The sequence below is a fragment of the Sarcophilus harrisii genome, chromosome 1 (genome assembly GCF_902635505.1).
Source record: "Sarcophilus harrisii chromosome 1, mSarHar1.11, whole genome shotgun sequence".
NCBI classification, from domain to species: domain Eukaryota; kingdom Metazoa; phylum Chordata; class Mammalia; order Dasyuromorphia; family Dasyuridae; genus Sarcophilus; species Sarcophilus harrisii.
The window spans coordinates 501,633,950-501,658,565 of record NC_045426.1 but is presented as its reverse complement, the minus strand read 5'-3'; the positions used below and the strand labels follow the sequence as shown (position 1 = coordinate 501,658,565).

General features: G+C 34.2%; 1 protein-coding gene across 2 annotated transcripts in view; it reads right to left on the bottom strand.

Annotated features, from left to right (window-relative positions):
* Positions 1-24,616, bottom strand: part of ARHGAP28 (Rho GTPase activating protein 28) — a 186,698-nt gene that overhangs the window by 66,493 nt on the left and 95,589 nt on the right. For both annotated transcript variants that reach the window (XM_031946622.1, XM_031946623.1), the window contains exon 2: positions 369-571. In XM_031946622.1, coding sequence (XP_031802482.1) covers positions 369-571 — 203 coding nt within the window. The remainder of the gene's footprint in view (positions 1-368; positions 572-24,616) is intronic.

Genomic DNA, 24,616 nt, shown 5'->3' with positions numbered 1-24,616 from the left:
TGTGTCTTCCCTTCATAGACATCAGCCTTTTCTCCAGGGTTCTTAATCCCAAGTAAGAGCTCTAACCAAAGAAAACTAGATCATTCCATGTCAATGTAAATAAATGGATCTGACCTCTTTCCTTAAATATTCTCATACCAGGGCTCAGCTGGTGCTCTGTGGGTGGGAAGAAATGTGACCTTCATCCAGTTCAAGTTTCCCTGAAGTTGGCAAGAACTTATATCAACTTGAAGTTGTTAATACAGGGAAGTCTGTTGGCTCACTAAGTTTATTCTGTTTTCTGTTTGAAAAGAACAAAGGAATAGGGGAGGCAATAAAAAATATCCACAGAAATCATAACTTGTGAAACAAAATAGGATATTACTCACCATCAGCAGGCTTGACCTCAGTAACTGTCTGTTCTTCCTGTCCACTCTCACTGTTTTCTTTAATACTTTCAACTTCACACCAGAAATCCTCCATTGAAGTACTATCTACGGAGGCTTGGGAGTTGGACCGGCTAAATGTAAGAGGATGGAGGGACTCATTGGAGAGCATTCTGTTAATTCTTCGGCAGCGAGGGATAGATTTTCTGGGGGAAAGAAGACAATTCAATTAAAAATAAGTCTAAAGCATTTTGGGAAATTAATACAAAACTAAAAATATCAGTGCTTTAGGGTATCATGTTTTAAATAGAAATGGAGTTAAGAAATATTACTATGACTGTTTCCATTATTGATCTATGAAGATTTCCACATTTGAATGTACATTATACATGTCTTCAATTTCATTCACTGCTCTCTTTATCACACTGCAAATGGAGAACAATGAAATGCTGATCTTTGGGGTGCCCCAAACCTACAAGTACATGTTCTTTCATACTTTTAAATATAGTACATGGCATTATTTCCAAGAAATTGAATCCAACTGGAAAACAAAATTCCAGGCTGACTCATGTCATCCTGGTAGGGAAAATCAGAATTTTCAATAGCTTAAAAATGAAAGCCATTGACATTTACGTTTTAGACAGTTTCATTTATTTTTTTTCTCTTTTCTCATCAAAGAGAAAGTATAGTATCCCCTAACTGCTCATATAGACCTTTGATCCCATGTTTTCTTTTCCAGAATCTAGATTCCAAGATTATCATCTCTCTCAAATATCTTCACTCTCTTTCCCTCTATCAACTGCCTCCCCTCTGCCTAAAACATATTCAAGTCACTTCAGTTTGAGAAAAACTTTCCCTTCACATTCTTAATCCATCCAGCTACTATTCTATTTCTTCTCTGATTTGAAAAAGTTATATGCATCAGTCATTCAAAAAGCATTTATTAAGCACCTACTATGTAACAGGCATTGTGCAAAGCAAATATGTACAATACACTGACAGATAGACACACATATAAACTATATATAGAATTAAAAAAAACAGGCTATCTATAGGATTAACAGGAAATAACTAACAGAGAAAAGGCACTGGAATTAAGAGGAATTGGAGAAAGCTTCAAGACTTATCCGTAATTTTACTTATCCAAAATTCCTCTACTTAATACCCATTCTCTTCTTAACTCCTTGCAAGTGGCCATACATCTACACCATTTTACTGAAACTATTCTCTCTAAGATCATTAATCAGCTACTCATCTCTAAATCTAAGGATCTATTTATAACCTCTTTTCTTTAATTTCAACAACTTCTCTATACAGAAGACATTCAAAACTATAAATCTAATCTTGACCTCTCTCAAGAATTCCATATCCATATTTCAAAATACATACAGGATATCTAATCATTCCATCAGCCCTCAAACTTAACCCTTCTAAACCTTTCTCTAAATCTGCTCTTCCTTCTGACCTCCCTTTTTGTCTATGGCATCACCATTCACCTTGTTTCCCATATTTTTCAATTCTCTTAATATCTTTGCTTCTTCTGTCTCTCTGGAATCATTTGTCATTTCTTTTTCCAGATGAGGAAACTGAGATAAATAGGATTAGTGACTTTCCCAAGGTTAGACAGCTAGCAAGTCTGAGAAGAGATTTGAACTCAAAAAATATATAAATCTTTCTGGTTCTAGACCTGGTACTCTATCCACTGCCTCACCTAGCTATCCCCAAAAAATAAAACACAGATTGTACAAATAAGAACACAGATATATATTATAAAATTTAAAATATATAATATATAACATGTTTATATACATATATATGTATATATAAATTTAAGTATATATTTGTTACATATGAGTATACATTGTTATATATATTTAATAGCATTTTATTTTTTCCCAATTATATGTAAAGTCACATTCTAAACATTCTTTTTTTTTTAAAAAAAAATTTGAGTTCAAAATTTTCTCCCTTCTTCCCTCTCCCTAAGATGGTAAGCAATTTGTTATTGGGATAATATATTTTAAAACTAAGTCATTATTGAGTCTGCAGAGATCCTTATTACGTATTATTGGTGCCTGTTCCTATTTGAGTCTAACTATATAGCTTTTAACATTATCTAAAATTTAAAGCTAAGATTTAAACCTTGGTCTTTTTACTTCAAATATTATATTCAGTGATATTAAAATGCCTGAGACACTGGCTATGATCAGTGCCAAACATGGTATTTTTTAACTGATGCTGACCACATCATAACCTAACAGCAACTGATTCCAAAGGTAGCAATCATCTCTGAGTCATTTGTCTGAATGCTATCACATCATCAGCTGGTAGGGCCAAAGGCCAAAGTAAACATGAAATCAAAAAAGTTAAAGATGAGAAGGTAATGTGAAAAATTGCTGCACCTCCAATATAATCTGTTTTTTAAAAGCTATCAACTCTTTAAAAAAGAAAAAAAAAGGAAATTGATACAAATGAACACTTCAATTCTACAGCTATTTCCTAGAGTTTAACCAGTTTGAAATAGCTGCCCTGCTATAAGGAGAAGGATGAAAAAAGCCCAGAAGTTTCCTTTGCCAACAAAAATAATCTTCTTGCTTCACAGCAGGGTGACATTTGTATAGGACTACAAAACATGACTGAAGCCATTCTTTTCAAGTCCAACTCCTCAATTACTATATTCAAGGGCCTTTCTCAGTTTTCATTTAATACCTTATTCTGGATACTCTCTCCTTACAGACTTTCTCCTTCCTGAGATTCTTTCTACTTGGGTGTTTATTCTTCCTACAATTCCTGAATTGCCCTTAGTTTTCTTCTTTGTTTCTGTGTCTGTCTGTCTGTCTTCTCACATCCCCTTCCCACTAACACTTTTGGAAAGCTCCCACTACTTTAAACTCAGGGAAAAACACTCCTAAATCTATATTCCCACTTTCAAACTTCAATTGAATTTTAGTCCCTTATCTTCAATTGCTTGTTAGATATCGCAACTCTGCAAGTTAGACTCTGCAAGCTAATACTGAACTTATCTTACTCTACCAAATATCCCCAGTATCTCATTGTTATTAGTGTTATCACCAACTTCTCTATTTCAAGCTCAAAATCTCAATTATCTTTGATTCTTCTCTTTCCCTCACCAACCATAGTCAATTAATTGCTAAGACCTACCATTTCTACTTTACACTGGCTGTTGTATCATTCTATATATTCACACAGTTGACACCATAATAAAGGCTTTGATACTCTCTAACCCAATTTATTGTAATTGCAGCCATCTGATCTTGTTTTCTGTCTCTACCATTCTCCAATGCAAAAGAAAGAAAATGGAATAATCAACAATTAATTAACTCAATCACATGGATTAATATACTCAACTAAGTTTTAAAACTTGAAAGAAATATTATACACTTCCACAATGGAGTCATCATTTCAAATATGTTTTGAGTGCCCATGAATAAGACAAATGATCCTATACCTCAAATAAAATATGATAGGATTAAGTGCGGGAGGGATAGCTGAGAATAAATCTGTTTAGGAGATATTTATTCTACAGAGATGCCATTTCGCAAGTCTAGATCAACCCTTTGCAAATGAAACTTTCATGCTCTCTGTCCTTAAGTGCTTTCAGAAGGATCATTTAGAAACTAGAGATTGGTTAAATCTGTTCCTATTCCCATGACTCTTTTTGGTCTTTCTGCCGAGTCCAAGAAGAGTATTTGTCAATAATGATCAGTGCTTATCAATGATATTTGATTCCTATCAAGCCATGGTTGGATTTGTACTTCTTGAAGATCTATAGCTGTCTGTCAGTGAATTGGATTTTATTGATTAAATGAATACTATATCAGGCCCTGTGCTAAGGACTGAGGATAAAAAAAAAAAAAGGTTAAAAACCCACACTTAAGGACCTCATATTCTATTTGGGAGACAATATGCAAACATTTATGTACATACAGGATAAATTCAAAGCAATTGGGAAATAATATCAGAGGAAAGGCACCAGTATAGGGGGTGGAGAGTGGGAGGGAAATTGGAAAATGCCTCTTTCAGAAGATGGGATCTGATCAGAGTATTAAAAGGAAGATAAGAGGTGGAAGTGAAGAAGAGAATTTCTCAGATGAGGGAAAATCAGTGAAAAGACAATGGCTCGTGCTGGGTGCCCAACAGCAAGAAGGGCAATATTGCTTGATTGTAGTATGAGATCACTAAAGTACATGGCTAGAAAGGTAGAAGGAGACCCTTGAAAAATGCTTTGACTGATAAAGGATTTTCTATTTGATCCTGGAGGTAAGAGGAAACCATTGGACCATTTGGATATTGAGATCAGTCCTTTAGGGGAAAAAAAAACCACTTTGACAGCTGAAAAAAGACTTGGAAATAGGGAGACTAAGCAGAAGACTATGTGGTAGCAGTGTAAGAGAGAGGGGAGCATGTAAGAAAAATGAGGAGGTAGAAATGACAAGATTTAACAATACCAGATATGTGGGGATGAGATTAAAAGTGGAATCAAGAATTACACTAAGACCAAGAGTTTTAATGACTATGAATATGGTGGTGTCCCCTGACAGAAACAGCAAAGTTGGAGGATTGGGAAGGGAAACATTATGAGTCAGTGTTAGATCTGAGTCACCTGAGTAGAGATTATCATCTAAGACATGGGAATTGGTGAGATTACCAGGTGAGATAAAAGAAAAGGAAAAGAGAAGAATAGCTTAAAAAAAAAAAAAATCTTTGGGGGATACTCATTATTTGTTCTCATAAGCTCTCTCTGACTCTTATTCTATTTTAAATTTCCAAGCCCTTCCACAATAAGTAGCTTTTCTTAATGACAGTTATCAATGCTTATTAATTCAGTCATTTAGCATTTTACAGGAATCTTTTTTTAAAAAAAATTATTATTATAGCTTTTTATTTACAAAACATATGCATGGGTAATTTTTCAACATTGACCTTGCAAAAACTTCTGTTCCAACTTTTCTCCTCCTTCCCCCCACACCCTCACCTAGATGGCAGGTATTCCAATACATGTTAAAGTATATGTTAAATCCAATATATGTGTACATATTTATATACTTATCTTGCTGCACAAGAAAAATTGGATCTAGAAAAAAAGAAAAAAACCTGAGAAGGAAATCAAAAACACAAGCAAACAATAACAGAAAGAGTGGAAATGCTATGTTGTGATCCACATTCAGTTCCCATATTTCTCTCTCTCTGGGTGTAGTCGATTCTCTTCTTTACCGAATAACTGGAACTGGTTTGAATCATCTCATTGTTTAAGAAAGCCATGTCCATCAGAGTTGTTGTTGCTATATATAATGATCTCCTGGTTCTGCTCATTTCACTTACCATCAATTCATGTAAGTCTCTCCAGGTCTCTCTTAAATCATGCTGCTGGTCATTTCTTATAGAACAATAATATTCCGTAACAAGGAATCTCTAATTGGAATATCTACATATCTATGTTATACTGAAAATTGACATCCATGATAATGACTTGAGGAATGAAAAAAATCCAAATGTACCTATTGACAATTCAACCAAAGGAGTAATTTATGTTGAGTAGAAATGTGATATTGATTATATTTTATTATAATTATTATTTTAATTATTCATCAGTAATATGTGATATATGTAACAATTTTCTTCAATATTTCATGGGACTAAGATTTTATTCAAGTGCTATACCTTCCCAATGACCTAGGAAATAGTCTCTGAGAGTTATTATGGTCAATTTAACAACCAAGCAAAAGCTCTGAATTCAGGCTCTACCATTCATAACACATGAGTTTGGGCAAGCACTTAAGTTGTCTGAGCTTTAGTGTTTAGCTTTAAAATGAAGGGGTTAGGGGGGAAAACCCAACAATAACAAACTTGTGGGGCCCTTCTAGCTTCCTAGAACCTATTAAGGCTAATCCTTGCCAAAAACCTGCGGACTATTCTCTAGTTGTACTTGGAACCTTTCTAAAATGGAAGCATTGCCAAAGTTGATGCTATGTTGGGCTAATTATCTGCTGAACAGATGACTTGAGTAACCAAAATACCCCATTCCTCAACCACCCTAGATAAAAGAGAATACTTTACACAGTATTTTCCCTTCCTTCATCCCTGTTTTCCTTTGAAAAAAATATTTAAGAATCTGGTGTCATTGTAACTGCTCATAACATCATCTATCACACTTGTTCCTAGACCTAAGGTTAAGGTGATGGCATAGCTAACAGCTGAGAGGTCTTCACCCAGTGGGTGGTCTGAGCACCTTTGCATTTTAGCCAGCATTGGGAATCCAAGGTTGAGTGTGGTAACAAGGACAATGAATGAAACCCAGCTGTGGGCATTTGCTGCTTCATAAACTACAGCTCACAAAAAGCTGTGCTTCAATTTCATTTAACGATGACAACATATGTGGTTTATTACCAGAATTACCCATTTGCCATAATATGGATGGGATGATTAGAGGGATACACTGAATTTTGCATAAAAGAAAAAAAAGGAATGGGAGAATAAAAGAAACATTCCCCAAAAGTTTCCAACTATATAAATAGAAAAAGTTCTTAAATTTCCTCCTCATTAGAATATATCTTTGTTCATCTTTTCTCTGATATTATGCATATTTCTGTCTTTCAGACATTTACATTGACTTATTTTTATTCAATTTTTCAAAATCAAAGAATTCCAGTAACATATGAAATTCATAACAGCAGCATGATTAAAGTTAATCACAGCATTGCTTTTAGTTCCACAAGATAAGCCCTTTTTGTCTTTTATTTTGCCATCTTCTCGATGGCTGAAACTTCAAAGACACCATATTACAGATTTCAAGGGAGAAACCATTTTCTTTATTCTTTTCAAATTTTCATGTCTTCCCCTGTGCTCTCCCCTGAGAGACACCAAGGAATTTATACTTACTAATCTTTGAATACCTAAATCTAGTAAAATTTGTATCTTCTCGCCCATTCCTATGCAGGAAACTATTTAGAAGATCTCGTGGCTCTTCAAACAGTCTGCAAATTCTAGAAGTAGGCAGAGATTTTTAACTTTTGGGATCACAGGCCCCTTTGGCAGTTTAGGGAAGGATATGAATCCCCTCTCAGAATAATATTCTAAAGTGCATTAAATAAATATAATGGAAATGTATTACAAGAAATATATATATATATATATATATATATATATATATATTATTGTGTTGTTCATAGTATTTTCACTTATTTTGTTGCTTGCTTTTTTTTTTTTTCTTTTTTTTCCTTTCAGATATGATTTTCTTGTGCAGAATGATAAATGTGGAAATATGCTCAGAAGAATTGCACATGTTTAACCTATAATGAATTACTTGCTGTTTAGAGGGGGGAGGAGGTAGGGGAGAAGGAAGGGAGAAAAATTTGGAACACAAGGTTTTGCAAGGGTGAATGTTGAAAATTATCTTTGAAAATTATTTTCCTTTTTGATCTGCTTTATTTTGAAAATAAAAGGCTATTATTGATATTTTTCAAAATGTGTTGTTGTTTTAAAAATCCCTGGACCTAAAGTTAAGAACCTAGAATTTAAATGGCATTTGATTAGCAGAATAGCCATGTTTGCTATGCATGGATGTTATATATTAAGAAGGATCACAAGTCATACAATGGATGTAATTTCTATCTGTTCACAAACTATTTAGCAAAGAAGTAGATTATGATACACTATTTAGGAATTTAAAATTTAACTGGAGCCATTTGCTAAATGATTCTTTTCATGGTATAAGCTAATTGAGGTAGAGGGATATTCAGGCCTTATTTCTGTAATTAGAATGAAAATGTTCTATTAACAGTCTGCTTACACAAAAGAGTTTTTTCAAGGTACTTCAAAGAAAAGCAGCTTTATTAAAGACTTTCTAAATATCAAGATTGTAGAGTATAGCCCTTTAACAGCTGACTAAGGAGCAGTCAGCTTCAAGTGAAAAGTGCCTGTAGGTGAAGTCATCTCTATGGGGTGACCACAGGCTTTTTATAAAGGACGTCCAACAGCAAGATGAGAATGCCTTTTTTTAAAAAGTCACATCCCAATAGTTTCTGCTGAATAGAGAGAGAAATTAACATGACCTCTACCCCTTCAAACATTATATAATTATCATCCCTAGCCCTTCCATCTGCTTAGAGAGCTTTAATCTACAACCTTAGACTTCACCATATTTGGAGAAAACAGATTTCATGCCTGTTTTTTTCTTTATTGTGAAACACTAGCAGCAAAAACTAAACAAGAAATAGTATGTGGTTATGAGGCAAAGCAATTTTTGTCACAGAAAAAAAAAAGCCCAGCATTTACCATTATACTGAGAATTAATTATTATGTAAGTCGCCAAAAGCCAGGGACATTTTCAACATGTCAGATAGAAGCAGTTTTATGGGCAGGGAACACACTAGCTAAACACAGATTCTGTTGGGCTTTGTGAGGTTCGTATGGTGGTGAATATTAAAAAGAAATTTTCTCTTGGATGGAAAATGTGTTTGTGTACTTTTTGGAATAAATGAATTTTTTCACATAGATCATATGTAACATTTTACTTGCTATGCTTCCTGATAACCCTGCAATTAGCCCCTTATTGTTGGCATATATCTGGCTAATTCTGAGCTGGTTGAAACCTTTTTTTCTATCATCCGGGTAGAGAATACTTTGAGCTGAAAAGGGAGACAAGACAGCACGGTGAGTTGAAGAATGAAGATTCAAATCCTATCTCAAACAAAAGAATGAAGGGATTCAAATCTCACATCTTTCACAAAGGATGAGGGATCAAATACCACATCTAGTACTTAAAATAGCACGTGTGACTTTGAACAACACACAGAGTCTCTGAACTTTCAATTCTTCATCTGTAAAATGAATGAGTTGGGACAGAAAGACTCTGAACCCCATTCCAATGTCAAATAGGCAAACTTTAGGAAAGTATCCTGAAAATACAGCCTTCTTTCTCCCTGTCTGAAAATGTTTAACAAATAAATAGTCCAGTGACTTTTAAACAATGAGGTGATTCGGATTAATTGCAATAGACTTGAGATGGAGAGAGCCATCTGCATCCAGAAAGAAGACTATGGGGACTGCATGTGGATCATACATAGCATTTTCTCCTTTTTTGTTGTTGTTACTTGCTTGCTTTTTTTTCTCTTTTTTTTAATCCTTTTTGATCTGATTTTTCTTGCACAGCATGATAATTGTAGAAATATGTATTGAAGAACTGCATATGTTTAACCTATGTTGGAATACTTGCTTTCTGAGGGGAAAGGGAGGGAGAAAAATTTGGAACACAAGGTCTTGCAAGGGTGAACGTTGAAAACTACCTTTGCTCATATTTTGAAACTAAAAAACTATTATTAAAAATAATTAATATGATTATGCTTGTCAGTAAAGTTTGCTAAAAACTCAACAAACAAAAACAAAAACAAAAAAAACAAATAAATAGTCCAGGTCATGAGGGGAGTAATGCTGAATCACTCAGAACTTTTCATTCCTTTTCAATTGACACCCACAATGACATGAATGGGATCTTGGAGAGAGGGCCCTAAATACTGTCTATTAAATGTTAGCAAAAAAATATGTTATCCAAGAAGCAGATCTCCTTGGGATAAGGCATTTGGGAACAACCCCACCTTTATAGATGTCTGTCTACAGCTTAGATGAAAAAGAAGAATCATGGCATTTTGGTTTTTTATTTTTCCTTTTTGACTTTTCAATCATCTTCACATTCTAAAATCTTTACAAGTAAGCTTGATTTAGCTGTCTTGCAGAAAAGCACCTGAAATGCTCTGATGATAAAAAGGAATCAGTAGTTTCAGAAAAATGGACATAAAGCCACTGAGAACCTGTCTCAGCTCCCCTTTTTTCTTTCTCCATCCTCTTTTTTAAAAAAATCAATAACAGCATTTAATAGACTTGCTAGTGAAGAAAAAACACCTGCTCTGCAATTAGAGAACATGGATTCAAAGCCCACCTTTGACGCTTGGGCAAGTCATTTTAACCTCATTCCTCAGTTTCCTTATCTGTAAAATAAGAGGAGTGGGTTAGATGATATCTGGGGGTCCTTCCAACTCCAGATCTACTGCTTATTATGTGCTAGACACTTTCCAATCTATTTCTCCCAATTTCTTGACTCATATCTTCAACCCTGGCATAATCCATTCCCATTCTATATATTGCAGTGTCTCACTTTTCTGGCGCTTCCTGTGTGTGTGTATGTGTGTGTGTGTGTCTGTGTGTGTGTGTCTGTGTGTCTGTGTATCTGTGTGCGTGTGGAGAGACAGAGAGAGAGAGAGAATGAGAGAGAAAGAGAGAGAGCTAACTGATTGAAAAGTTCTGCCAAAAGTTAAACACGTCTGCTCCAAACCTGTTGGCACTAAAAGTTTCAGAAAAATGTGCTGGTAGAGAAAAATGATGCTAAAACATTACACATGTTCTGCAGTTATTCAGCACGGTATTTTTTCCCCCAATTAAAAAGAACTCTCTCTCTCTCCATCTTACTTTTCCATTACTAATTGGGGGAGGGAGAAGAAGAAAAAAAAATCAAAGCCTTTTAACAAATATGCATAGTCAAAACAAATTCCTACATTGTCCATCTCCAAATGTTTCCTCCTGAACCTTGAATTAATTCCACAGGAGAAGGGTACCACCAGTGTGATGTAGTTGAAGTCATCCTTAATTGTATCTCCCTTGCTTTACTTCTTTCTTTTTTCCTTTCCTTCCTCCCTCCTTTCTTCCCTTTTTTCCTTCTGATCATATAAGGATTAAGTCAAAGAGTCAGAATTTAAACTCTGGGACCCAGATCCTGTAAGATAGCTCTCTTCCTCCTACATCGGTCTGATTCCCAGAGTCCTTTAGTAAATTAGAGTTTTTTGGTGATTTATTTCTAATCTTCTACATCAATGATGACATATATAAAATTGGTGATTTAGCGAAGAGCAGCAAATAGACAAGAGATTTGTGTACTTTCTGTCCTGCCCATGTCAAATCTCTGAGTAATTTAGAAGCCTGGTGTATATATTGATTTTGGTCAAGCTTAGTCAATCCAATAAGTGGTTCTTATCACAACGCCTGAGAAGATAGATTAAAATGAGTAGAGAAGGGGCTCCAAGACACCTAATCATTTCTGAGAGAGTGTTAGAATAATGATAGATCATCACTCCTATTTTCAATCTAATTAAGTGATACCCAGTGAAGAATCTATAAAGCAAAGTGTAGGCAGTGAAGCGACAAGCTTCCTTTGGGACACCTTTCCCTTCATCCATGTGGAGTAGGCACATTGCTCCAGGGGACTTAACATTTTAAGTTTTTTGTGCCTGGAAAATGTTCCACCCCAATTAGTCCAGATAAATGCAGTAAAAGTAGATCATTTCTGAATTTCAGAAGTTAATTGAAGGAGGAAGCTTAACTCCCTGACGTTTTCTGAAGGGCTGGGTTATTTTGGATTAAATAGCACACTCAGTCATTATTTTTATCTGTGAAAATGTTAGTGAACTTAGCACTGCTAGCAGTGGATAGTATGTTATCCAGCAGGAAATGACTCAGCCCAAATTCCCCTCATTTTACAGATGAGGAAACTGAGATAAACAGAGTTAAGTGACTTACCTTAGGGTCACAGAGCTAGTAAATATCTGATGGTAAATTTAAACTCAAGATGAGTATTCCTGATTCCACGCCCAGCACTTTATCCATTGTGCCACCTATGCAACTTTATTACTCTGTATCTCAGTTTCCCCATCTTTAGAGGAGATAATTGGATTAAAAGATATCCAAAGTACCTTTCAATTCTGATTCTCTCTAGTCTTCCAGGCCTTTTCTCCCCAAGATGATTTTTAGTTGAATGCAATGTACTGAAATATCTTCATGAAATATATATGACTATGATCTTCTAGTATTCTATTCATTTCCATTAGGGATCTTTAAATTGGCAGCTGGCTGCCCTCCTTATAAATAACTTATTGGTAAACCATAACCTAGAGCTCCTCTAAGTCACAGAATCCTGGAGGTTCAAAGCTGGAAGAGACTTTAAAAATCATTGACTATAATCTAAGGGAGTTCTCTCATTTTAAACATGAGGAAATATGTGCAGGGAGATTATATGATATAGCCTAAATCATACAGCTAATTAGAATGAGTCTCCTAACTCCTAATCTAGTACTCTGGACTAACCCAGAATAGTGACTCTGATCTATGTTTTGGATTTTCTTTTCTCTCCACCAATCCTGCAAAAAACTCAATGCCCAAACCTTTCCCAATTTAGTGGCAGCCTCCACTTTTTACACTACACAATGCTAAATGAAGGAAGCAAAACCATGAGAACATTGAATACAGTAACAAGATTTTGTGATGATCAACTGTAATGGACTTGGTTCTTCTCAACAATGAGGTGATTCAAAGTAATATCAATAGACTTGGGATGGAAAGTACCATCTGCATCCAGAGAGAGCATTATGGAGATTGAATGTGGATCAAAGCACAATATTTTCACCTTTTTGTTGTTGTTTGCTTATTTTTTCTCCTTTTGATCTAATTTTGTTGTTGTTGTTGTTGCTGCTCAGCATTACAAATATGGAAATATCTTTACAAGAATTGTATGTGTTTAACCTATATCAAATCACTGGTGTCTTGGGAAAGGGGGAAGGGAGAAGAGAAAAATAAAAAAATTTGGAACACAAAGTATTACAAAGATGAATGTTGAAAAGTATCTTTACATGATTTGAAGAACTAAAATACCACTTTTTTAAAAAAAGAAAAAAAAAAGAAAACAGCATCATAAAATTTTAAGGAAGATGAGGTATTCTGATAGAAGTAACTGGAATTGAATTCTTATCCAAAGACTTAGCACCAATTCTTGGAGGTGCTATATCATATAATGTTATATCATAAAAATAAAACAGAAGGACTATATATTGTTAGAATTATTTAAAATTTAATCAATTCAACTAACATTTATTAAGCATGTATTATGTACAAAGCATCATACTTGTCTCTATTCATACAAAGACAGAAAAAACAAACCAAAACAATTGTTCCTGACCTCAAGGATGTTACATTCCATGAGTAAAATTATGGTCCAAGGGATAAAATTATGTTCCAAGTCCTATAAAATGAATACAAATATACCATGCAGGATGGTTATACAAGGAACTTCTAAAAGCAAAATTGCAAGCAGGCTTTTAAATATTTTATTTCAGAAGCACAGACAAATATACATGCCACATCTCCCAATTGTATAGCTTCCCAGCTCTCCTGAGGTAGGATGGTTGCATCACCATTTTGAAGTAAGGACTGGTTACAGTATTGATCAGAGTTCCAAAGTCTTTCAAGGTTGTTTTCCTTTCCATTATTGTTCTCATAGCACAAATTGTTCCCTTGCTTCATAACAATGCATCATTTTATGCAAGTTGTATTGAGGAATTGTTATTAGAAAAATGTTTCAAAATAGTTATCATACACATAGGACACAAAAGACATGCATGGGACTGTGATTGAGCAGCAGGAAAAAATATGGAGCAACAAAATGAGAAAGAATAAGAAAAATAAATTATCATTTCTAAGACAAAATTAGTTCAGTTAAGTCTAATGCAGTTCCGTAGATACTTCTTCAGTTTTTTCTAAATGAAAGGCAAGGCATTAGGATTTAGAAAGGTACAAAAAGCAGTTACTGCCCTCAAAGAATAAAAATGTTAGCTATTCTAGAAAAAAATAACAAAATTCATCTGGAAAAACAAAAGGTCAGGAATATTAAGGGAATTAATGGAAAAATGCAAAGGAAAATAACCTAGCCATACCAAACCAAAAGCTTTATTATAAAGTAGCAGTCAGAAAAACCATTTGATACTGGCTAAGAAATAGAGTGAAGGATCAGTGGAATAGGTTAGGTACACAACACACAAATCAATGACTATAGTAATCTACTGTTTGATAAATCCAAAGATTCCAGCTTCCGGGATAAGAACTCACTATTCGACAAAAATCACTAGGAACACTGTAAAATAGTATGGCAGAAATTTGGCATAGACCAACATCTCACACTCTATATTAAGATATGATCAAAATGGATCCATGACTTAAGGCATAAAGAGTGATACTATAAGCAAATCAGGAGAGTAAGGGATAGTTTAAGTTTATTGGAGAAGACAGGAATTTATGACCAAACAAGAAATAGAGAACACTGTGAAATGCAAAATGGACAACTTTGATTACATTAAATTAAAAAGGTTTTGCACAAACAGAATCAAGGCAACTAAGATTATAAGGGAATTAGAAAGCTGGAGAATATTTTTTTTACAGCCACTGTTTCTGATGAAGACCTCATTTTTAAAATATATAGAGAACTGCATCAAATTTATAAGAATATAAGGCATAACAATTGATAAGTAGTCACAGGATATGAACACTTTTCAGATGACGGAATTAAGGTCATCTATAATCACATGAAAATGCTCTAAATCATTATTGATTAGAGAAACAAAAATTAAAATTATTCTGAAATATCACCTCACACCTCTTACATTGGCTAAGAAGACAGGAAAAGATAATGCAAAATGTTGAAGGAAGTGTGGGAAAATTGAAACACTAATACCAAGCTGGTGGAGTTGTGAACTGATCCAGCCATTCTGGAGAATTTGTTACTATACCTACAGGGCTATAAAGCTGTATATACTTTAATCCAACAGTGCCACTTTTCTATCCCAAAAAGATCATAAAAAAAGGGAAAGGAGCCATTTGTTCAAAAATGTATGTAGCAGGTTTTTGGTTTTTTGTTTGTTTTTTGGTGGCAAGGAATCGAGATTGAGTGATCCCCATCAACTGGGGAGTAGCTGAATAAGTTTTGATATATGTATGTGAAAGAATACTACTGTTCTGTAAGAAATGATGAGCAGGATGATTTCAGAAAATCCTGGAAAAACTTACACAAACTGACACAGAGTGAAGTGAGCTGAACCAGGAGAACATCGGACACATTCAGTAACAGCAAGATTATATAATGATCAACTATGATAGACTTGGCTCTTCTCAGCAATACAATGATCCAAAACAATTCCAAAAAAATTTGTAATAAAAAATGCCAATTATATCCAGAGAGAGAACTATGGGGATTGAATGGAAGCACAGAACTTTTCACTTTTTTGTTTGTTTTTCTTTTATTGTGTTTTTCTCCCCTTTTGTTCTGATTTTTCTTTCGTGAGTAATATGGAAATATTTTGAATTATTGTACTTTTATAATCTATATCAGATTGCTTACTGTCTTAGAGATAGAGGAAGGTAAAGAAGAAAGGGGGGAAATTTTGGAACTCAATGTCCTAAGAAGATGAATGTTGAAAATTACTTTTACAAATTGTGTATATTTAACCTGCAATCTTGGGGAAGGGAAAGATAAGGGAGGGAGAAATATTTGGAACACAAATTCTTGCAAAAATGAGTATTAAAAACTATCTTTACATGTATTGGAAAAATAAAATAAGATTGAAAAATTTAAAAAAAAGATCAGACAATTAATAAAATAAAGCTCCCCTTCCCAAAGAAAATCATCTTTGCATGTAGTTGGAAAAATAAAATGCCATTGGAATTTTCAAAAATAAAAATAAATAGATGTTAGCTATTTTTAGTGAGAAAGTACAATAAACCACTACTCTTTTTTCTTTCTTTTAAAAAAATTTTAATTTATAGATTGAAACAATATAATAAAACAATTTAGTCATATGAAAAAATGCTCTAAATAAATACTCAATTTTCAAAGATTGATTCATATTATTATTATGAATAAATCCATCTTCAAAAAAAATCAAAAAAGACTCCCACATAGACTGATACTTAATTTATATTGTAAAGTAATAAATGTGATATATTTTAATTATGAGTGAACTATCAAAATATTTAGTAATGATTATTTTATTGGAAAAAAATGTTTTACCAATACATCATATAATCCCTTACACTATAAATTTCTATCAATTTTATACCTCGAGGGATTTATCCCTTCTATAGGCATGTACTTCATCTTTTCAAGAGCTATCATCCTAAATCTTCTTTTCATACTCAAACTCCTAGAAGAAGCTGTCTATAATAACACATCTTAATTTTCTCTCTTCTCACTCACTTATCAGCCCTTTTTCAATCTGGCTTCCAATGAATCATTCAATTAAAATCACTCTCTCCAAGATTCTAGTGATCTCTTAGTTGCCAAATCCGCTGGACTTTTCTCTTGACATCTTTGAAGCATTTGAAACAGCTGGCCATTCCCTTTACATAGATATTCCCTCTTCTCTGGGTTTTCTTGGCATTGTTCTACTCTGCTGCTCCTATTTATCTGGTCTTTCTTTCTCAGTTTCTTTTTGTTGGTTCATCATCCAATATCAACTCCATAATTGTTGATGTACCTCAAAGCACTGCTCTGGATCTTCCTCTCTTTCTCTTAGTGATGTTATCAGTGCCCTTAAATTCAACTATCATCTCTGTGTAGATGACTTCTAAACTGTCAGTTTCTGAGTTCCTTTGGGGACCACAAAAGAAGCCAAATACTATTAGTCCCAAAAGCATGAACCAAAAGATTTTTTGTGAGAAATACAAGTCAGATATTAAGGTACTAAGTATTTCCCTAGATGAGGATACCATGGAGGGGATAAATGAAACTAATGAAGTCAGTGTAATGACTAAGGGAGAGAAGTTAGAAAATATAATACTGCCTGGATAAAGGAGATGGACCTTTCCATTCCTACACTTAGGGAAAATCAGGAAGGAGATTACTGTGGATATGCTGGAAATTTAAGAGGAAATGCCAGGAGAGAACAGGAGCATAGAATCCAAAGACTAAGGGTGCCAAATTTTTAGAAACTGCATGAAATCGGAGAAAAGATCAGTGGGTGTGGCAATTAAGAGCTCTTTCATAACATTGGAGAGAGCAGTTTCATTCTTCGGTCTTAGTGGCTCTCTTTCAGATTTTCCCAAGAGCACTCTGTGATTTTTCCTTTGTTCTTACATCTCATTTTGCTTTGAGAGAGAGAGACAGAGAAAGAGGGAGAAACAGAGAGAAAGGCAGGGAAAGAGAGAGACAGAAGGACAGACAGTGACAGAAGAGACAGACAAGAAACAGAGATAGAGACAGAAACAGAGACAGAGGACAGAGAGATAGAGAGACAAAGACAGAGACACAAAGAGTAAAGCATGTATACTTTATAACATATGTATGTCATATTACCTATCTATCCCTATAACACTAAATACTCTGACCCAAAGAAGTTTATAAAATTTTCTAAAGGATGTAATATCCCTCCCTAAGCAACCACATGTAATAACGATGAAAGTTACACTGGAGGCTGGGGCAGCTAGTTGGTGTAATGGATAGAGCATCAACCCTTAAGTCAGGAGGACCCGAGTTCAAATCTGGCCTCAGACACTTAACATTTCCTGGCTGTGTGACCCTGGGCAAGTCACTTAACCCCAATTGCCTCAGAAAAAAAAAAAAAGTTATACTGGATTAGTTAAGCAGAGACTATTCTGCATAGAGATCATATTAAGCAGATGGCTATTGTACAAGTATAGGCTATTGTACAAGTATTTTAGTAAACATACAGGTACCCTACCCCCCAAAATAACTTTAAATATAAAACCATCTTTGTGAACTAATCAATTTGTCTCAAGATTTTTTTGACATAAATTGAATGTTTTTTAACTTTGCTTAATGTTGTAGATGATGAATTGTTTTCCCCTAAGAACAAATAATCTTTGTATATGAAAAATATATGTAGGTTTGTTCCATACTTCTATCTATATCTATATCTATATCTATATAGAGAGCTATGGGTATGAAATCTACACATATTATAAGTTTATAGATAAATGAGCTATACAACATATATCTATATAAATATCTATAATTATACAGATATAAATATAAAATATTGATCAACTAATTGAATGAACTGGCCATTTATCTAAGTGAGTGTCATGTCTAGACTCTAACTTTTTAAAATGTAGTTCATAACCACATATGGGGTTTTGTAACTGAATGTGAGGGTTACAATATTAAATTTATTATCAGTAAATGTTTGATTTATATACTTATTTTATATACCTATGTACCTGAGGTCAAATAAAAAGTTCTTGGGTATAAAAGGGTCGTAAATGAAAAAGTTAAGAAGTCCTGCTCCAGAAAACTGTCATTTTTCATGCACTTGATTTTTCTATATTGATTTAGGCTGATCACTATTGAATAATTATAAATAAAAAGGGAAGGGAATAAGCATTTATATGGCACCTATTTTGTGTCAGGCATTGTGCTAAGCGCTTTACAATATTATCTCATTTGATCCTTATAACAATTCTCTGAGGTTGGTCTTATTATTGTTATTATTATTATTATTCCTATTTTGCAATTGAAAACACTGAGGCATTTGCTCAAAGTCACACAGCTAGATGCAACAAAGTATGGATCAATTCTCTGCTGCTTGTGCTAATTTTGGTCTAGCAATTAACACCAAGAAAACATAGGTCCTCCATCAGCCAGCACCACACCTTCCATATGTAGGATCATTGAATACAGCAAAAGGAGAAGTTTTAAATGCTGTGGATAAGTTCTCTTACTTTGGTAGTATATTTCTCAGGGATGTCCACATTGATGATGAGATTGACACACACTGCCAGAACTAGCTCAGGGTTTGGGAGGCTCCAAAAGAAAGTGTGGGAGAGGAGAGGGATTAGACGGACCACCAAACTGAAGGTCTACAGAGCCGCTGTGCTAACCTCATTGTTGTATTCCTAGGAAACCTGGACAGTCTACCAGCGCCATGCCAGAAAAACTGAATCGCTTCCATTTGAATTTTCTTAGAAAGATTCTGAAGATCTGCTGGCAGGATGAGATCCCAGACACTGAGGTCCTTTCTTGAACTAAACTGCCAAATATTTAACTTTACTACAGAGAGCCCAACTTCATTAGGCTGTCCAATTGTCCTAATGCCAAATGCACTTGCTAAAAATATTATTTTATGGAGAACTCACACATGGCAAGTATTCATAAGCTGGTCAGAAAAAAGTAATAGAAGGATACTCTCAAGGTCACTTTTAAGAACATTAGAATTGATTGTACGACATGGGAGACACTGGCATAGGACTGCCAAGCATGGTATGCCCTCATCAGAGAAGGTGCCATGCTCTATGAGCAAATTAGCCCAGAAGAAACATGAGATACACAAAATAGAGAAACTGCTCCAAATGTGCGTAGGGAATATTTATGTCCGAACTGTGGCAGAACATTCCGAGCTTGTATTAGTGTGATTACCCACAGTGGACACACTGTAACTTGTCTGTAACATAGTAATGTTATTTTGGTTCTTTTTGAGAACAAAGGACAAGAACCAATCAATTGAAACCAAATTGTAACTCAGGCTTTCCTGACTCTAGGTCCAGCAATACCTAATTGGATTTCAATGAAGAAACCCATCATCTTGGGGGTTTGATGCTATTAACAAGATGTCATCCGCAAAGAGGAATATGCAGACATTTTCATATTCTATAGGCAATCCCTCTATCATTGGTCCCTGAAGAAAACGTGCTCCATGACAGTGAGAATAAATCTCCATGTTGTTCCTTGCTTGATTTTAATAATCAAAGGAGAGCCTCTTAAATTGTGATGTAAGCAACACGTCATCTGCAAAATGGAGCATGTAGAATAACTCACCATTAATAGGAATTCTCCCGTCAATTTGGTTTTTGTGTCTTCCATGGAAGGGTCCCAATTTTATGCTTTACTTGGGTTTTAGTAATCGGAGGATTGTTGGACTATGTTATCTCTTTGGTTAAATCTATCAAGGAATATTGTATAAGTTTAACACATGCAAGGAAAAAGTCTTCATATTCATAAACAAATATATTTATAGAAAAACTTATTATTATATACTCTAGTTCATCTCACACTATCAAAAATCTAATTGACATTTCAAACTGGAGTCCCAGAGACATCAAATTCATCATGCCCAAAACAGAATTATCTTCCCTGTCATCCCAAACATACTTCCCTTCGAAACTTCCTTATTTCTGTTTAAGGCAGCAATAAAAACTTCCATTCTCATAGATTTATAAACTTAATCATCCTTACTCCTCTCTCTTTTATCCCATATATAATTAGTTGATGACTCGTCTTTTTTCTTTCCACAGCTCTCACATCTGACACCTTCTTTCTATTCACACAGTTGCCCCTTTACTTTAGGGTATTATAATTTCCTCCCTAAATTATTACACAAGTGTCCTAAAATGGGCACCATGTTTCAAGTCTTTCTACCCTTCAGTCTATCCTTTACAAAGCTGCCATAGTGAATCTCCTTTAGACCACATCTGACTCATTTTTCCTCCTCAACTCCAATGACTCCCAAACTGCCTCTAAGATAAAATAAATTCTTTTATTTCATTGTTGTTTGTTGTTGTTGCTGCTGCTGTTGTTGTTTTTCCTGAGGCATTTGGGACTAAGTGACTTTCCCAGGGTCATACAGCTAGAAAGTATTAAGTGTCTGAGACTAAATTTGAACTCAGGTCCTCCTGAATTCAGGGCTAGTGCTCTATTCACTGTGCCATCTAGCTGCCCCTTTTGTTGAGTTTTAACAGCCCTTCCCAACATAACTTGATATCTCCTACAGGGTGATCATAACATCAAAATTTTGTACTTCTTTTTTCATTTATCTATATATTTAATAAAACAAGTCCCCAGACTCCAAGTTAAGAATTCTGTCCTAAAATATTTTGTCTAGATTTCTCCTTTGATCTCATCATATGTTACTTTTTACCCTACCTATTTGAGTAATGTCTTATACTCCTTAGAAAGGCAGAGACTTTCACATCTCTAATACAGTGCCTAGCACATACTCAGTGCTTAATAAATGTTTATTGAACTATGGGTTTAATCATATTTACATATAAGGAAAAATATTTAACAATCAACTTGTTTTTAAAGAATAAGCCTGACTATGTCACCCTTCTCAACCCATCCATTTAACAAACTCCAATAGCTTTCCATCATTTCAAGAATCAAATATAAAATCCATTAAAGCCCTTCCTAGCCACTTCTTACCTTTCTACTCTTTTTATGCCTTATTTACTCCTGTGTACTCTGTGATTCAGTAACACTGGTCTCCTTTTTATTCCTTGAATACAATACTTTCATTGGCTGCCTTCCATTCTTAGAACACTCTCCTCAACTCTGCCTCTCAGCTTCCCCTGCTTACTTCAAGTCTCAGGGAAACTTCCATTTTGTACATCAAAGGAAAGACTAAGATTAAGGAAGACTGGGCAAAAGTTCCTATAGATTTTTCCAATTTTTCTTAATCTTAATGCCTTCCCTATCATATCACTTATAATTTTATTTTTATAAGTATAATATATACACATATAGATATCTGCGCATATATATATAGATATATAGATATGCATTCTGTCTATTTTTTACTATTTTTTTTGCATGTTATCTCCACTATTTTTTGCCTATTTTTGGTAACTTCAGCACCTAACAGTGTCTGGCACATAATAGGCACTTAATACCTGCTAACTAAACTGAGAGAAATTTTTAAAAACTTGTATGAATTAATGTAGCATGAAGTGAACAAAATCTGGAGAACAATTCATATAATCCATTATAGAACTATAGCAATATAACAATCTTCTGTAACAACACAGCAAAAATAAACAATTTTGGAAGGCTTAGGAGCTCTGATCAATACAATAATCAATCATTCCAAATAATGAAGAATGCTACTCTTCTCCTGACAGAGACCACAGGATTTAGGTGACTAAAAAAGCAAAATGAGATGCATATTTTAAAACAAGATCAATCAGAATATATTTTGATTAATGATATTTCTTAAAAGAATTCTGAAGTTTTTTGGGGAGAGTAGAAAAAAGGTGAAGGAGAGAAAATAAATGCTTATTAAATTGAAAAAAGTCAATTTAATTTTTAAAATTCACAAATCCCTTTTCTTTTTATTTCAGAAAAGTTATTGAGAACAACTTTTTAATATTTCCTTATTTATTGTTAGCCTCTCTTTTTTAGTTCTCTTTTCTAACACAATTCAAATTTCAATGAATAAGAAATAAGAATAAAATGTACCTTTCCTCCCCACCCCCACCCTTTACAAGGAATATTATTGTTTATGATCTTTTGGAGACTTTTTAACACTAGGTTTTGTGAAAATATGATTTAAAAAAAATGTTATCTGTATTCCAGGACTGTTCTCTAGTTTCTCATCAAGTTTACGCTTCTAAAGTGTAGAAATCTGTTCAAGGCAGTGCCAACTGCAAAGAGATAAGGAAAGTATGTTATTGTGGGAGAGAGAAGGAATTACAAGTTTTTTTTGGAGATGGGGGAAGGAATACCTCACAAATTTGCTTAGAACTCTGGGAGTCCTTAAGTTGTTTGTTTTTCACAAGAAGTGACTGCTGGGAGGACTCTGAGCCCAGACAGCGTCCTGAAGAAAACCATGGCTGATTAAATAAAAAAAAGACACCTGGAAAACAAGCTAGATAGACCTTTGCAAGAACTCACATTTGCTGTCTTTTGCCATCCAGGCTTAAGATGGCATAGATTGAAAGCACCAACAAGCCTTTCTATAACCTATTCTTTCCTTGCCATTACAGGAGTTTGGGATGAAATGGTTCTAGGTAATCATTCATATTCATAACATGCTTTGCATTTTTAAAAGGGTTTTTTTCCTCCCATAACGATCTTTTTAGATAGATGAGTGCAAGTATGGTATTCTCACATTGCAAATAAAGAAAATACATCTTGGTGTAGATGTGTGACGGCTACCATTACAACTCCAAACCTCATTTCCAAACCAAGTCTTCCCAATATATGACCCTGTTGCCAAGATACAACCTTCAGCCTAGTCTCAAAATAAATTATACTTCTTGAACTCCTGATGCAGGTGAATTCCATGTCCTATGACTTAACATCTCCTTTTGCAATATGATCCAAAAGATTTAAAGCATGAAGAATCCTTAGAAATCATGTGGTCCACCTTCCTAATGTTATAAATGAAAAAACTGAATGCTAAGCAATGAACTGAGTTGTTCTTAGTCATTCAATCATTAACAAATTGAACAAACATTTAATAAACACCTATTATGTGCCAGGAATTGTGCTAGTCCTAAGGATACAAAATAAGCCCCAAAAAAGGGCAAAAAAGGAAATCTCTAACTGCAAAGAATTCCCAGTCTAATGGAAGAGACAATATGATAAGAGCTATTTTTATAAAGAGGGAAAATTAGAAGGATTTTTTGCCTTTTGCTCTCAAAGAAGAACATAACATCAGGCAGGTGATGTCATAACATGTAAGTGAGTTGGATTTAAGAGAGGGTGGGTTGTGTAAAGTCAGGGGACAAATTGGAAGTGCTCTCAGAGGGAAAGCACGAGTACAAAGAGAGATCAACAAAGACTTATTGAAGATGGTGGGATTTTGTCTGACACTTTAAAAGGAAGTTATGGAGTAGAGATAAAGTCATATAATAGTAAAGCCAAAATGTGAACCTCAGTCCTCCAATGCTAATGTAGTTATTTTTTCCACTAAACATATTTCCTTCTAAAATCCACAATCTAGATTTAAAGAAAAACAATCACAAAAAAAAAAAAAAAAACCTTTCTTCATACAAAGGTTGGTATATTATTGCAAAATAATAATCTGCTATTAGTTTTGAATGCAGCTTTGTACTAAAACTGCTTTATCATCTATTGAAACTACTGCGAGATTTTTTCCCCTATATTTTTGTTGATTTCAAAATTCAAGTAATTTCTCTAAATTATTTTATTTTAACTATGAAAATATAAAACTTTTTCTGAGTATTTCCAACTAGGACAAGGAAAGTCAATTTTCCCCTTTATATATTTTTTTAAATTTATTTTTCATTCACTAAAGGTTTAATGGACCTTGGGCAAAGCATTGTATTTTAAGTCTCGTTATTTACAAGGTACATGGGATATTGTTACAAGATACAGTGTTCAGATATAAAATAAATAGAAAAAAAATGAACTAAATACAAGGTCCTTTGGAAGTGAGGACCCTAGTAGTTGAGAGGGAGATCAGAAAAGGTATAATGTAGGATATTCTTGTTAGAGAAGTTAGAGAAACTAAATTTCAAATGCTTTAAAACATCCCCAAGAAGAAGGAAAAAAAAGTTTAAAACAAGTCAAAATTATTAATTATTGGTGATTTTTTAAACGTTTGACAATTTATGTATTAGAACCACAAAACTATTCACCCAAAAATGTTTCATTCTGAAATAGGTAT